General features: G+C 39.7%; 2 protein-coding genes and 1 non-coding gene across 4 annotated transcripts; 1 reads left to right on the top strand and 2 right to left on the bottom strand.

Moving 5' to 3' along the window:
• The first annotated feature begins 6,839 nt into the window (after positions 1-6,839).
• LOC124634004 (replication factor C subunit 3) lies at positions 6,840-8,105 on the top strand. The gene has a single exon (XM_047169397.1). The coding sequence runs from the start codon at positions 6,978-6,980 to the stop codon at positions 8,040-8,042; it is 1,065 nt and encodes a 354-aa protein (XP_047025353.1). The 5' UTR covers positions 6,840-6,977; the 3' UTR covers positions 8,043-8,105.
• LOC124634005 lies at positions 8,106-14,999 on the bottom strand. Of its 2 annotated transcripts, XM_047169398.1 has the most exons (5): positions 14,885-14,999; positions 10,321-10,549; positions 9,777-9,901; positions 9,336-9,461; positions 8,106-8,344 (listed from the first exon to the last, which is right to left on the bottom strand). In XM_047169398.1, exons 1-5 carry the CDS (start codon positions 14,982-14,984, stop codon positions 8,175-8,177), a joined length of 750 nt encoding a protein of 249 aa, XP_047025354.1. In that variant the 5' UTR covers positions 14,985-14,999; the 3' UTR covers positions 8,106-8,174. The 2 variants fall into 2 exon arrangements, 1 of the variants encoding a protein (XP_047025354.1); XR_006984811.1 differs by lacking the exons at positions 8,106-8,344; positions 9,777-9,901; positions 10,321-10,549; positions 14,885-14,999 and adding an exon at positions 9,637-9,729 and having other exon boundaries at positions 9,357-9,461.
• Positions 9,994-10,065, bottom strand: Trnaa-cgc. The gene has a single exon. It is a non-coding gene; the product is annotated as a tRNA-Ala (tRNA).
• Positions 15,000-16,079: the final 1,080 nt, after the last annotated feature.

The raw sequence follows: 16,079 nt of genomic DNA, 5'->3' as shown, positions 1-16,079 counted from the left end.
TTGTGTAGGGTGCTAGTGAGTTTACTACTCTCTTGGAGGACAGTTATCTCATCGTCAGGTTCTAGAAGGGCATGCCTAGGGCGGCGAATCCTACTGATGCGGGAGGGAGTGTAATTACTGGCTGACACGATAAGTGAGTTATCGTGTTTCTCAGCGCGTTCGAAGTACCGTATGGCGGCACGCTTCATATACTGGCGGATGGTGGGGATTTTTAAGTCGAGATGAAGAATCTCATTTCGAACATAATAGGGAGCTCCTGTGATTTTCCGTAAAGCACGGTTTTGAAGGGCCTGCATTCTGTGAAGGCGGCGATGGCTTGCCTGTGCGAACACAGGGCAAGCATACGTCATGACGGGGCGTATGCACGATACGTAGAGGCGTAACTTGCATTTAAGAGATAATTTGCTCTTTGAATTGAGCAAGAAGTGCAATCTGCCGTACACAAAGGCTGCTCTAGAGCGCACCTTACGTATGTGCTCGGCGAATGAGAGGCGCTGGTCTAAGATTACACCTAGATATTTGGCATGCTCCTTCCAAGGAATCGGCCTACCAAACATGGTGACTGACGGGGGCGCGGGAGGAAGCCTACGGCGAGGGCTCGAAAAGAGTATGGCCTGGCTTTTGTCGGGGTGGAGTTCGATTCTCCATAGCCTAGTCCAGACACCTAGGGTGTTGCAATAGGCTTGGAGATGTCTCACTATGGCGGCTGGGCTGCGGCCTGAGCAGTAGATTGCCGTGTCGTCGGCGAATAGGGCTAATTGAACATGCTTGTTCTTAGGAATATCGCTAGTGTATAGCGTGAAGAGGATGGGGGAGAGTACCGAGCCTTGTGGGACGCCAGCTTTTATAGGGTGGGCCGAAGAAAGAGTGCCGTCAATGCGATAGCGAAAGGTGCGATTCGACAAAAAGTCTCGTAAGATGACGACGAGACGGTCTGGGACACCGAGTTGGTAAAGCTTGTAAATCAAGCCTTTGTGCCAGACTTTGTCGAATGCCTTTGCTATATCGAAGAGAATCGTACCGGTGAGTTGGCCACGTTGGAATCCGTGGCTCACACCTTCCACGATGCGGTGGACTTGTTGGACACAAGAGTGATGGGTTCGAAAACCAAACTGTTCTAATGGAATAAGACTCTTTGCTTCGACGTAATCTTTGAGACGCTTATAGATAAGTATCTCGTAGATCTTGCCGAACACATTGAGTAAACTGATAGGGCGATAGCTGGACGGGTCTGATTTTGGTTTACCGGGTTTGGGAATACCGATTACGGTTGCCTCTTTCCATGCCTGTGGGAACAGGTTATGGGTCATGGCGCAATTGAAGATCGCGGTCATGAGCATTACGAGGGAAGCGGGTAGGATTTTGAAAACTTTATTGGTTATTCTATCTGGGCCCGGAGCTTTACGGGGTTTGAGACGTTTGATGATCTCTGCCACTTCGTCTGGAGTGACGGGAGGCAAGGGATCGTCGGGGTCTTCTTGCGGTGGTAGGGAGGATCTGCGCTCGACCTCGGCTTCGACCTTTAGTAGGTGAGCCGGGTCGACCGGTTGGGTACTAGGCGAGCATTGAGCCTCGAGGCTGTCGGCCAGACATTCCGCTTTTTCATCGTCCTCGAAGGCGAGGGAATTGTCGGGGCGTTTGATCGGCGGGGTGGAAGCTACTTCATCGGATTTGAGTTTCCTTTGAAGCTGCCAGAAGGCTTGATGAGTCGGCTCGAGTTCGCTCAGCGTCTTGTCCCAGCGCGTTTGACGCATCTCAGCAAGGCGTTCCTTTACAGCACGCTGTAAGTTACGCATGTGAGACTTGTTAGCGTCGCAGGGAAAAGTACTGTAGGCACGGACAGCCGCGTTCTTCTCGGTCACCAGAGCACGCACTTCATCCGGGAGTTTGAAGCGATGAAAGCTCGTCGCTTCAACTCTACGTGAACACTTGTCCACGGTGGATTGTACGTGCTCGGTGAACGAGCCGATCGCGCCCGTCATGTCAGCGACTGAGTTGATTTCATCGGGAATTGATTCTAACTGGGCGGAGGAGGATTTTAAGCTTTCGCTTAGCATTCTCCAGTCCGTGACAATCTGGGTGGGAGGAGGGCGATCCGGGTCGAGTGGGCCTGAGCGCGAGGCTAGTTCCACAAGAACCGGTCTGTGGTCGGAGATGAGCTCGTGTAGTACCTCGATCGAATGTAAACGTAAGTTTACGTTCTTGAGGAGCGCTACATCGAGAACGTCGGGAAGGTGGTCGACTATATTAGGAAAGTGAGTGGGATGCATCGGAGCGATGACATCGAAGTTGAGGGATTCACACTGATTGAATAGCAACCTGCCTCTTGGAGAAGTAGTGTTGCTATTCCAGGCGGGATGTTTGGCGTTTAGATCGCCTGCTATTATTACAGAGTCGCTCAGGCCTAGTAAGGCTCTGAGATCGTTCGTGAAAAGGATCGGGTCGTAGGACTGAAAGGATGAGGACGTGGGAGGGCAGTAGGCCGATACGAGAGTGATCGACTGGTGCTGGGACATGGCTAGTCGACAGATTGAGGCTTCAATGCAGCTTAAGTCGGGGGGAGTGATCTCTACACAATGTAGCGATCTTTTATAATAGATAAGCGTGCCGCCTTTGTGGCGTGTGATCCTGTCATTTCTAATTAACTTATAGTTAGCTATATTAGGGCCGCGTACACGCGGCTTTAGGAAGGTCTCTTGTACGAGAAGAATGTCTATCTTATGGGATTGTAGGAAGGCGGAAATCTCGTCGCGTTGGCCGAGAATACCGTTGGCATTATAATAGCCAAGCCTAAGGGAATGGGGTTTAATTTTGGATGTATTATCCATTTCTATTTCCTAAAGTGAGGCAGGTTTTGAACTGCCTGGGCGACGTCTGAATACTCCTGCATAACGGAGTAGAGTTTGATAAGGTCGCCATTGCTGGCGACTATCTCCCTCGAAAGTTGTTGAGCTCTGTCGCTCGTGAATACACTGAACGTGCTCAGTATAACGTTCATAGAACTGAGCGCTGATACTGGGCTAGAAGAGGGCGCGATCGCTTGCGCTTGCGCGGGCTTGGCGGCTATAGGAGCCGCGGAGGGCGCGGAGGGCGCGGAGGGAAGGACGGGAGGGACGCGAGGTAAGCTCGCGGGCGCCGCGGTGGGATTATTCACCGGGGCGGGAGTTGGCTGGTGCTGAGTTGGCCTCGGGGTTGGAAAGGCTCTCTGATGGTTGAGAGGGTTCCATGGGGAGGGCCGTTGTGGGCTGAGACGCTCGGGAAGTTGAGCGGTAGGTAGCCTCGCTGATGGGCTTTCCCTTAGCTGGCGGGCGTTTGCACGCTTGGCCAGCTTGGGAGACGTTTTTGGGGCCTTTGGGCAGCCGCGGTAGTTGGCGGGATGACCTGAGGCGCCGCAGAGTACACAGCTCGGAGGCTCGGTGCACAGAGTGCGGTCCTTGGGTCGCGGGCAGTCGGAGGTGCCGTGTTGGCCTAGGCATTTCACGCACCTAGGCTGGGCGAAACAGTTGCGCTGTGAGTGACCCCACAGTTGGCAACGGTGGCATTGGGATACAATGCCAGATCTATTTGGCTTCTCGATTGAGATGCCGGTTAAATTACATACCGATTTGATGTTAAAAATCGGGTGGATTTTAGAAGGACACGGCTCGCATACTACGAGCACCATGTCGAAGGCGTGGCCGCTGCGGGCGCGGTGCATCCTATGGACTTGCGTCGCAGGGATGTTTTGTGACTTAAGGTGAATTAACTGTCATCGGGTCTAGTGTTTATATATACTGGTCTGCTAGTTTCCCCCTCCACCGGAACCCTTGTTATCTTTCGAGTCGTCATTAGACACCGCCACGCTTATGTCCTTGTGCCTGATGTAATCAGTAGGCAATACCGTATAGTTTAGGTCATAGAATACGTCACTGACGCGCACGCGCACGCGCGGCAATCGACATTCAAACAGCATTAGGTACTCGACATCGAATCTTAGAAAAGTGCCAATATTTCCTGGAAAAAACATAATTACTGCAGCAGCAAAAAGGAAATGGTCGCGGGCCGCTTTGCATGGCGAATTCCAATGACATAATCCGTTGCGCTCTTGTTATCGTCGGCGTTCCAGCCATATTAGAACCCAGTGGTCTTGCACTCGATGATGGCAATAGACCAGACGGTGTGTCGTTATTCCCGTGGAAGATGGGTAGTTCTTTCTTTAGTATCGGACGTGACCTGTGTCGATACTCTTGCACCAATCCTACCTTCCTAGCTCGGCGCGATGAGCTGGTTCCGCTGCTGCGGCTGCAGAGAACCTCCAACCCTGGCAGGTAACTATACCTTAGCTTGAAATCCTCGGGCCGTAAGGTCCAAGAGCTCATCTGCTTTATAAAGCTCCGGCAAAGCGACTTACTGACACTTCAAGTGACCCAAAGGCTGTTTTTTTTTTTGTCAAAAATTAAGCATTGCCATCAATTGCCATCCACCAACGTGGCAATGCTGTCAGCCTCTTGGGTACACTCCCGGTGGGCAGTGATGAGGAGTTTTTAATGCCATTTTATAATGACTATTATTGTTTTATGTTGTATACAGATTATTCCGTACCCAATCACATTAAAATTAAATAGGTTAATATGTTTGTCGATAATATGTCGATTAATACAAAGAAAAAAAATAAAATACATGAAAATATGATTTTTTCAAACAAAGATTTTTTAAATAAAATAAAAATTTCCGAGAATTAGAATACCATATAAGAATCAGAGTAACAACGTAAATTCTCCCTTTAAAACTGACAGCTGTCAACTGGTCAAAACATTCGATACTCCTAACTTTATCTCTGCTTTACACAAGATGTTGTAAATTATGAAAACCACTGAATGGATTAGGTTATTTTTTTACAATTCGCCATAGAATATCATAAAGTATATGTGATACAATTTAATGTGATTAGGTATGCACGACACACCCGATATATAAATAAGTTTTTTTTAAGTTTCATATAAATATGTATGTGTATAACCTTATATAATGACGTTATTAAAACTTTAGTCATTAAAAATCAATATTAATTCTACACAGTCAATTTTTCACAATACGTAAAATTGCGCAATTCAATTGACGGTCTAGGGAGTGCCTAACTCCACACAGTCAATTTAGAACTTACAAACGTACCTAATAAATATATGTAAATGAATCTGCGCGGTCACGGTTATTTAGCCGTTATATAGATAATAATACGGAAACCTTTGCACTTGACCAGTTTTATCACCTACTAGCTTCCGCCAGCGGCTTCGCCCGCGTGGTGTGTTGATGAAAAGTAGCCTATGTGTTAATCCAGGGTTATCACCTATCTACATACCAAATTTCAATGAAATCGGTCCAGCCATTTTTGCGTGATTGAATAACAAACATACATTCTCACAAACTTTCTCATTTATAATATAAGTAGGATTATAAAATATCTCCAACTATTATTTGGGTATGATTTAAGTTGTCACCAATTTAATTCATTTTGTGTTTCTTAAATAATAGGGTTTGCCCTCAAAATAGTAGATTTGTCACCAAAATGTAGTCACCAAACAATATAAAATTAATTCCACAATAAATTACCGAAAATCATGGAGATATGGGGTCAAGTACCAAATAAATGGTTTTGTATGTATTATTATAGGTTTGTCCTAATAGTATTTAAGCAAACTAATAAAAAGAGATCACCAATAAATCATATATTATATCACTAGAAAATTTCATGAAGGTCTAAAAATGTAGGGTAGTCGTCATCATCCTTTCAACCAAAAGAGTCTACTGCTTAACTGGCCATGTGCCTCCCTCAAGGGTCTTAATTTTCACAGATAGTATAAATATATTTAAATTAAATTTCTAGCTGAATAGTAAATAAAACAATTAAAGTCAAAATAATCAATATTTATTGTTAAAAATAACAATCACTATATATATCAGCGCTGGTTTGGATTTTGAACGGCGCCCCCTTTTTCTTTTCTGGCCGATAAGTAAATTTTTTTTGCTTCTGGTGGGGGGCTAATAAAATGCACCCACAACAATTAACGTAATCGTCGCGAATGAAGTAAACTTGCATCTCACTGCCCGCGCCGCGCATCGTATGATCGTACCTACAATCCATCCGTTGAGGTTGAGGCCCGAAAGCGCCCCAATTTGTCTCCCTTCCCTTCCTCTTCCCTTTGAACATATTTTCATTAAAATTATAAACTGATGTATTAAATTGGTAACGAATACATGATTTTAATAACTGAACGAATTAAAATGTAACTACTGTATTGATGACAAAATAACAAATAAAAAGGAGTCGCAGTCAGGGATCGATTAATCGATTTATTCGGTGACAGATGTACCATTTTGAGCACCGAGCTATTATTTAAGTAATAAAACTATTATTATAAGAACGAAGTTTATATTCATGTGATGCACTACAATTTTATTGGTAATCCATCTCATATTTAACACATTATAACAAAAATTTGGTAATTTATACCTGGGAACACTCTTTGTTTATCTGAAAACGAAAATATTTCGTGGCGATAGATCTATTTATTAGGTGATACAACTTGATGACAAATATAAATTTTGGTGACAAAAAATATAGTTCCCCTATTATTTTACCAGTCCGTGTCTCTGACAATAATGGACAATAACCACTCACTGACAACAAGGCGCGCGCTTTTTCAACTGTCATTATCAATGTCAACAGTTAAGTATTGACTGAGAGAATGGGGTATAAAGAGAGATAGCTTGATTATATTTAACGCAAGTGCGAAGGAAAACGATATATATTTATGTTCAATAAGTGTAGATTTTGACGCGGAACTCAATTATGTCAAATTGTTATACTCGAATCTGTGTGAATTGTGTGATTGAGATTGATTGAACTTAAACTGACTTGAAGAAAGAAATTAAGCCGGTTTATGATTTTACCATAAAACAAACATCATTTCATTATTTTTTTAAAGTGAATTGCAACTATGAGTCTTTGGGTAGATAAACACAGGCCTAGAGACTTAATGAAACTAGATTATCATAAAGATCAAGCCGTTCGTTTGAAGAGTTTAGTTCAGCAAAGTGATTTCCCTCATCTATTGGTTTACGGGCCATCTGGAGCCGGCAAGAAGACCCGCATAATGTGTTTACTGCGAGAACTTTATGGTTCAGGTGTAGAAAGGCTGAGACAAGAAACCATGACGTTCACCACACCTAATAAGAAGGTGGAAATCATGACTGTAAGCAGCAATTACCACATTGAAGTTAACCCTACAGATGTCGGGATTCACGATAGAGTAGTTATTATGGATTTGGTAAAGAATGTGGCACAAACCCATCAAATAGATTCCTCAGGGCAAAGAGAATTCAAAGTTGTCATATTGAATGAAGTGGATGATCTAACAAAAGATGCACAGCATGCCTTACGTCGGACCATGGAGAAGTACGTAGCAACATGTCGCCTGATACTCATTGCCAATTCCATTTCTCGTGTTATTCCAGCAATCAGATCCCGTTGCTTGACAATAAGAGTGCCTGCACCATCAGAGAATGAAATTGCTTCTGTTCTACAGTTAGTTTGTAAGAAAGAAGGTTTGAATATCCCACCAGAGCTTGCCCTCCGGCTTGCTAAAGCTGCTGATCGTAACTTACGAAGGGCATTACTCATGTGTGAAGCTTGTAAAGTTCAGCAATACCCTTTCACAGCAGATCAAAAGATACCAGAGCCAGATTGGCAGCAATTTATTAGAGAAACATCATGTTTGATACTTTCTGAACAGTCACCAAAAAAGCTAATTGAAGTCCGACAAAAATTATATGAACTGCTTATACATGGAGTACCAGCAGATATGATTTTTGGTGGTTTATTAAAAGAATTGGTACGGAACTGTGACATGGCTATGAAGTGCCAAGTTGCTAGTAGTGCAGCCAACTACGAACACAGAATGAGGCTTGGAAACAAACCTATTTTCCATCTTGAAGCCTTCGTGGCCAACTTTATGGCTATCTATAAGAAATTTGTGGAGGAATCCATAGGTGATGCTTTCTAAGGATTAAAATTAAATTAGATTGTGCCTGTTTTAATTGTTTATAATAAATAACTAAATACAAAATTATTGTTCTTATTTAAAATTTTTATTCATAATTGCGGAACTGTATGTGGATTATGTTGATAAGAAACATTACTTGTTATAATATTTGTAATAATGTTTAATTGGTACTTTAGCAGAGAATAATCTAAAATTATCTACAATGGAATGCATCAATGCTGCCGTGATCTCATTTGAGAAGTGATCCAGGATGGATTGTTTCTGTTGTAATGCTTCATCAATTATGTAAGAATCGTCAGAATCTGTGAAAGGAATTAAGAAATATTAATTATTTTAAAATAGATGACATACCAGAGTGTGGGAAAAGGCTCAGGAGATGATGCCATACCAGTGTGGACGGGTAGGTACCTTAAGTTTGAGTGTTCAATCAATCTGTACTATAAAAAGGAATCATTTTTTTATTTGTTTGAAGGCTGTTGGTTTAAAAGCTACAAAACTAATAACCACTGACAATGATTTGAACAATTTCCTTATCACATTACTACCTATACGGTTTGAAAATGTTGTGCTGAGTAGCTATATATTTAGAGAAAAAAATCTCGACAGATAGAAAACCTAGATATGTACTAGATATGTCTGACCTGCAATAAGATTTTGAGACGCCTAAATAACAAAAGAGAAAGTTTTACACCCAACCTATTATTTTATTAGACTTGGACTTATTGTTGGCAGCACCACAATACAATCAAAGGCAATTATTTATTAAGTAACTAATGGATTATCTCTGTTGAGTGCTATATTGAAGTCTAGACTAGATAACTAACCAGCCGATATTGGATAACTTATTTAGGCTAAATGGTTAATTAGTGTAGCTTGGAACATTGACACTCACTATTAATAATAAATGACTTTTCTTTACCTACATAAGTGACTTTGTTAAACTAGGTACTTAGGACCGCTTAGTGAGGTACCTAGGAAGGTAATATGCATATAATGTTGCATCACAGGAAGATTTTAGGCAGTTATTTTATTATAGGTAGCAGCATTTGCGAGGATACAGATGCATTGTCTATTTATTTTTTCACTTTCACTATTTTGTCATTCATAGTAGGTACGATCCGACACGACCGAATAGAGACAGATATTTTGATACGTGCACAGGTGCATCAAACGCCAGACTGCTAATAAACCCTAAATAGCGAGTTCGGCCCTACCCGGGATTCGAACCCGAGACCGGTTCATAGCCGCGCTGTGACTATCAGACCAATCACAAAGCAATAAATCATGTCTTACTTGGTTGCAAAAAATACGTTGGCATATTCCTGACAGCTATCCTCTCTGGACCGATTGCAATGTAATCCTCATTATCAATACCCCGCAGTATGGTTCCAATGTAAGTTATGTTGCTCTCCGCGCCATCTGAAATTTTAAACGTTATTTTACGTGGAACAGTCCGAAGCTACCTAAACTGCACTTAATTGCAGTAAAACAAAGTTTAATTGCATGAGACGTTGAAACGGTGTTAGCGATCTGGTTATATCTGGAACTTACTTTGGATGTGCATTGTCACAGGTGTTTTGTTTTTAATACCTACCGACCCCAAATTAAATTAGATAACTTTAGATAGGTATCTGTAGTACCTACAGGCTAAATTAACAAAAACAGATTTCTCACGAACTGTGTAGGTACCTACCTATCAGGTATTATTCTATAGTTAGGTTAGTAGGTACTTACGAATATCCATAGTTATGTAGGCGTTATGAGGTTCTTGTCTTCCAGCTACTTCCATACTTATTTGGCCTGTCAAATGCAAGTCACTACTGAATATGACACCACTTTTGCCACCTTCTAAGTTAAATCTGTAAAGAAACGATATACCTACAAAAAACAGTTTATATAAATCTTTTTCAAATTATTGTGTTACGAAAAATTACTCAAGTCAAAAAGTGTTTGGAGATGCTGGGATTTGAACCCAGGACTTTCAGCATGCGAAGCAGACACTCTACCACTGAGTTACATCCCCGATATGCAAGGGTGATAAAAGTAACGATTTATACCTACCTAAAGATCCGTAGAAGATTCCTAGCCTGTTATCTTTTTGCATTATTATGTTATGAGACATATACCTATGAGGTAGAATAGTGTTTTTAAATAAGGAAAAGTTATTTAGATACTATCTACCCAGCTAGGTAAAAAAATATTGCCCTAATCAACCAAAGTAAGTGCCAAGATCAAAATCGAATTCTAAAGTAAACCCTGTATTCATGAAGATTAAAACCTCCTTTCGACGAGTTTTGTCCACCTGGCGCCAGTAACGTTGACCCTTCTCAGGGAAAATGACGTGTGCTGTTCTGGTAAAGCCAGGGCTACACTATTTATAATGGCGGGGTCCACAGGCTGCATGCCAAAGTGACCGGAGTCCATTAGGAAAAAGAAAGTCCTGAGACTTCGGCGCAGGCAGTCGATGTGGTCAGCCCGGCATGTAGGAAATGGGAGCGGCGGTGGCACTGGAAAGAAATACAATAATATATTTTTTTACTGAGTAGGCAGGTAACTTACTTTCTTGATTGTTTTTAGTACTAGTTGACAGGTGTACCTAGTCCACGCCACGAAAAAAGTTCAACAGATGCGGCGCTAGTGTCTATGCAGTTGCTCAGTAAACATTACATGCAAAATTAAATTCTGTAGTTCCATTATTTTCCGCCTGACTTGAGTCGTGGCGCGTACTCTGGCCTAAAACCTTTTGCTTATAGTTTTAAGTAAAGTTCTAAAGCCCTACATCTCCATTTTTTATTTGAAAGAAATGCCTGCATATATTCGGTAGTAGGTAGGTAGGTACGTATCAATTCGGTACGGTACGTAAGTATCCCGTAAATATATAGGTAGCCTTTCCTGTAAGGGAATAGTGAAGCTTTCCAACAGTTAAAAACCGTCTTACCACAAAAACTTTTTAACGTCAGTTTAAGACTTGTCTAAAAAAATGTCAAATTATGACGTTGACATAAGGTTCATTTTGGAGCCACATTTTTTTTAGACAAGTGTAAAACAGTTGTTAAAGTTTTTTGTAGTAAGGCCAAAAATGTTTAAAATCGGTTCATTACGTAGTTTGGAGCCTTTAGGGTACATACAAACAAAAATGTTAGGACTAATTTGATTCCTTTGTCCTAACTTAGGTAGGTAAGTAGGTACGTGAAAAAAGTAATGTGATGTTTCGTAATCGTAATAAACATAAAAAATCCACAACATGGTAACAGACTATCGGACATCCTGTTCAGATGATTCGGTCGTAAAATTTTATGAATATCATTTGAGCCATCAATCAAAATAAATCATAAATAATAAATAATAAATAATAATAATAAATAAATCTTTATTAGGCATTCCAGAGTATACAGTAATAATTTACAATGACAACCGCACTAGGCAAATGAAATTGCTTTTACTGTTTCCTGTTATAAAATAATCGAAGTAGGTAGGTAGGTAGGTACATAACTACCTATAGGTACCTACAATCTAAATCTATCTATAAATATCGATATTATACGTATACCTATAAAAATGAATCCTTATATCCCTTAGAGGGGAGGTAGCTTAGACCCGGGAGAAGGACATAGGATAATTTTTGTCACCATCAGGCTACAGATCTCCAGACTCGAGTGAAACCGCGGGAAAACGTCTAGTAGGTAGGTAATTTTTGTTAAGATACGTAGGCACCTAGATAGGTAGGTACTTACCTATTTTTTTTATTTAAGCATTAAAATTAATTAAAGCAACCGAGCACTTTACCTAAATTGTAAACTGAGAGAACTGGTTCTCCTAATTCTCCTAATTTTACTTAAGCAACATAAAATGATTCATTATTGAATGACAGAAAAGGATAAAAACGTTTATTTAAAAAAAAAAATAGCGGAATGCAACATACGCGTCAATCGTAATCGAGTCATGATTGAATCGTAATCGAGTCGTGATTGGATCGCAGTCGAATGTGAATCGTATTATTTTTGAAATAAACGTTTTTATCCTTTTCTGTCATTCAATAATGAATCATTTTGTCTGCAAATGATTTACGATTGCAATATGATTGTAGAGCAAACTACAGTATAGACCAAAATCACCAAAATAGCAGACCAATCGCAAACCAATCGAATGTCGTTGGAATACGATCGGTCTTATATTAGTAGCAGAATGACCGATATGGTTAAAACTGCTATTGCGATCATATTGCGATTCGATTTCTATTCAATTTTGACATTATTAACTTAGGAGAATCGGGCCCCTGTAAGACGGGAGAACCATATCTTAAACAACTATTCATTATCCTTAAGGCCAGGTTCCACCGGTGTGCGGCACTGTGACGCCCAAAAGTCACCCAAGCAAACAGTTGGGAAGGTTTGCGAACAAATACCACATTTCTTTTCGGTGGAATCTCACTACAAGAAGGTACTTAGGTACGTGTACACTAACTTAGCATTCTCAGGAGTCATTATCCTCATACCGAGGACATTTGAAAACGGTTTTCTTTATATTTTATTTTAGTGTACTAAGTAAAGTGCTGCAATTAATTTCTGAGACCTGCAGATCGTGTGAAGAGATTAATATCAAAACACCGGCCTTATTTCTCATGTTGGACACACACATTTGTCTTTTCGAGGAATTAAAACAAATAAAAAATATATGGTAAAATATTTCAGAATTGCCTGTGATTAGTGTGATGACTCATGATGTGACGATTTACTCCCTAATGTGCTTTATTATGTTACTATACTTACTTAATTAATTTAATGAATAATGAGTATAAATGAATTTTCTGCCATAAGTATATCTAGGACGAATGGGCTCACAAATCCGCCCCCTGCATGTAAGTTTATGCTCATATACAAAACAAAAACATACCTACTTATAGGACCAAAGAGGTGGCAAGAAAAAAGAATTCTTAGCCGAGGTAATTGACCTATTGCAGAATTACTGGTTGAATATCTTTTTTAAAAACAGAAAACTTTATTCTTCCTGTTGCTGTTCGCTTTTCGAAATTAAAAGATCAAGGTCTGATTACTCGATCACGTAACTTTTACTTTTACAGAATTGCATGAGAATATTTTGATGGTCTTTGTTATGATGTTAAGGTCCTGTTTTTTTTTAAATAAGTACTTTTAATGTCGTCAAGCTTGTTTTAAGAAGACAAACGAGCTAAATGACTCGGTGTGACTTCATGTGACCTTTAAATTATGAGTAAAGTCAACATTACTTACACATCATCTTTATACTATAGTTCGGCCATTCAGAGAATGCGTTCCTGACACGTCGCGATTGAACTGACGACGTAACTACATTCATTGATTATTGATATAATAATGTTGTTTTAATGCTCCTCAATTGTTAAAACGGTAAACAACCAGCAAAAATATTTTTATCGTAACTGCAACGCCATTGCAAAGTTACGTCGTCAGTTCAATCGCGACGTGTCAGGAACGCATTCTCTGAATGGCCGAACTATACTGACTGTTACCTACAGAATATGCGTCCTGAGGACCGACTTCCCATCCGGATAGAAGTAGATAGCCGACCTATAGGTATCTCTAAGGTATTTTCTATATCTAGGTACATTTTTTTTACGTTGGGTAATGTTTATATTATTTATTATGTGATTTTGGGACCGAAGTAATTAATTTGTTTTAAGGTTAGATTTCATGACATTTACTTTTTTAAGACCCTAATGTCTTTAACCTACCTTAAACTTTAAGGTCATCTTTGTTTATTATTACAAAACTCATTAATAAAAACAAAACCTAAAATGTCGTACTTAGTCATAAAAATAATGTAAAGCTTGACAGATAAGGTCGTAGAGAGGTACCTAAATAACACCGTTTCACATTGTAAGTACTGAGTTTTTACTGAAGGTATGTAAAAGAGAACATTAATATCCGTACCTACACATTTTAATGTAGGTAAGTACCTAGGTACAAAGTTACCTAGGTACCTATTTTTGCATTTATAATAGGTAACTACCCACATTACATCACATTTAAGTGAGAATATAGCTAGCCCTTGAATCATTTAAGAGTAGGTAAAGACCCGATCATCCCGCATTCTAAATATGTCTGGCTTCTAACTTACTCCCATGACCTCCAGTCTAGTCCATATAAAAGTAATATAATTCATTTTTTATGTATTCGTTTTTCAGATATGGCTAATATTTACATGCTTTCCAAATATTAATAGACTGGTTGTAAAAATAAATGGGATGGCAAACATCCGAGACAAACATTTCATTATACAGGTCGTCGAGATATACCAAGACCTAAACATTGTTCCTAGATACATATAATAATGCTGTAATAGGTACTGTTGGTACCGTCCAAAACGGTCAAAATTGAAAGCATTTCTACAAAGGATAAAAAGTGTTTAGGTACTTATTTCTTAAGCATTTTTAAATAGTGTCTTATTTACCTACTTCTTTAGAAAACGGGGGTTAAATAGAAGACAATGAATGAAATGGCTTTATTTTGTCTCCAATAATTTTCATTACTCGAAGTGTAGACTGCAGATTATATACCATATTTAGAAAACAAGAGAAAAGACGAAGTTTCTAATTCAATACATTTAGATATCAGGTATTGTATATATTAGCCAAAAAACATATTTAATGTTGAATAATCCGTCCTTAACAATAAGTCAATCTTGGGTGTTATATTCACAATTCCTGATTTAATTGTTCTTACAACCGTGGTAATAAATACGCTATTTATGTTTCTTGTAACAGTAAATAAGTTTCAAAATAAATACCGTAAGCCCATCCTTTTAAGATCGCACAAAATTTCACTAAGACGCCGAAACATACTCACTTGGGCCATAACTCTTTTGTTCTATTTGACCATCACAATACAATAAAGTTTGAAGAACAAATATCACACAAAAAGGGAATTGCACACGACCGAGAACCATCTTGCTTGCACTAATAACCATGAAGAAAAGCTTGTTGTTACTACCAACGTTTTATATACCGAGTTTGTTTTCTCAAAAACAACAAAAAAAAACCGGATCCAGATCGCTGGAGCGAATTTAAGGCGAGTTTACACATGCATTGTTTGTAACCCGTACCTATTTGTCGACTCATTTGGGATTAAAGGTGTTCTTTTTTATTTCATGGCTGGCAACTTTATATAAAGAACTTCAATATTTGTGGTCTACAATCCGCAATTTTTTCGAGACCATTAACCCTTTGAAGATAGTACCTAATGGTGTCTTAGCTTAGAAGACTAGAAAGGGAAATAGGTTAACAGTACCGTAATATAGTAGGTACAATTGAAATTGAGTGTAAATTATAGTTTGATAAAATACTTACTGCGATTAAAATAACAAATCTTCTAGGTACCATTTGTGTTTCATAAAAGGTTTGATTAAGATTGGTCATCGGAATCAATTAATAGCCTGTCTGATGCATTTGTATGAATGGACCTCAGTTGTAAAAGTAAATCGAATTGCCAATACCTTTTTTTTTACGACTTCAAAAATCATCAAATGATGTCAATGAATCATCCCGCTTTGGGTTAGCAGGGGTGAGGGAGTGTCAGACTCTTACTGACTAAAAACCGTCGTGATCCGTCGTAGGCCTTTTATGTACCAGGGCTGCGGTAGCTCTTTCGAACAATTCCGCAGCCCCGGCAGACCTTGGCCCTGTTGGGCCCCGCTGGGGTTGCTGACATCTCTTTGAGGAGCGCGTGGAACAACGATACCTGCGTTGAGTTTTGTTTTTTAGTTAAGGCGACGAATTGGTCAACAATAATTCCATAACCGGCACGCGCATCTAAGGCGCAAAAAGGGGTCGGAGCGTCTGAGCGGGGCGAGGATAACAATACGCGGGCTAGCTTATAACTAAAAGTCGTAAGCGACAAAATGGTCTTGTAATTTTATTATTTAGAAATGATAACTTGATAAAAATTCCTTCTACAATTTTAAAGGGTATGTATATACTCAACTACTAAAAAGTTAAGAGGCTTAAATCGGTCCCGTTTGCCCATAATATGTGAATCTCTTTTT

The sequence above is a fragment of the Helicoverpa zea genome, chromosome 10, assembly GCF_022581195.2.
Source record: "Helicoverpa zea isolate HzStark_Cry1AcR chromosome 10, ilHelZeax1.1, whole genome shotgun sequence".
Lineage (NCBI taxonomy): Eukaryota > Metazoa > Arthropoda > Insecta > Lepidoptera > Noctuidae > Helicoverpa > Helicoverpa zea.
The sequence above is the reverse complement of the archived record's forward strand: the minus strand, read 5'-3'. Positions and strand labels throughout refer to the sequence as shown.

Excerpts from the sequence above, each read along its gene's own strand:
- LOC124634004 (XM_047169397.1), top strand. The coding sequence starts at position 6,978 with ATGAGTCTTTGGGTAGATAAACACAGGCCTAGAGACTTAATGAAACTA.
- LOC124634005 (XM_047169398.1), bottom strand. The coding sequence starts at position 14,984 with ATGGTTCTCGGTCGTGTGCAATTCCCTTTTTGTGTGATATTTGTTCTT. Across the intron at positions 9,902-10,320 it reads ACAAAACTCGTCGAAAGGAG|ATTTAACTTAGAAGGTGGCA; the intron begins GTTTTAATCTTC and ends GTTTCTTTACAG. Across the intron at positions 9,462-9,776 it reads CTACATAACTATGGATATTC|ATGGCGCGGAGAGCAACATA; the intron begins GTAAGTACCTAC and ends TTAAAATTTCAG.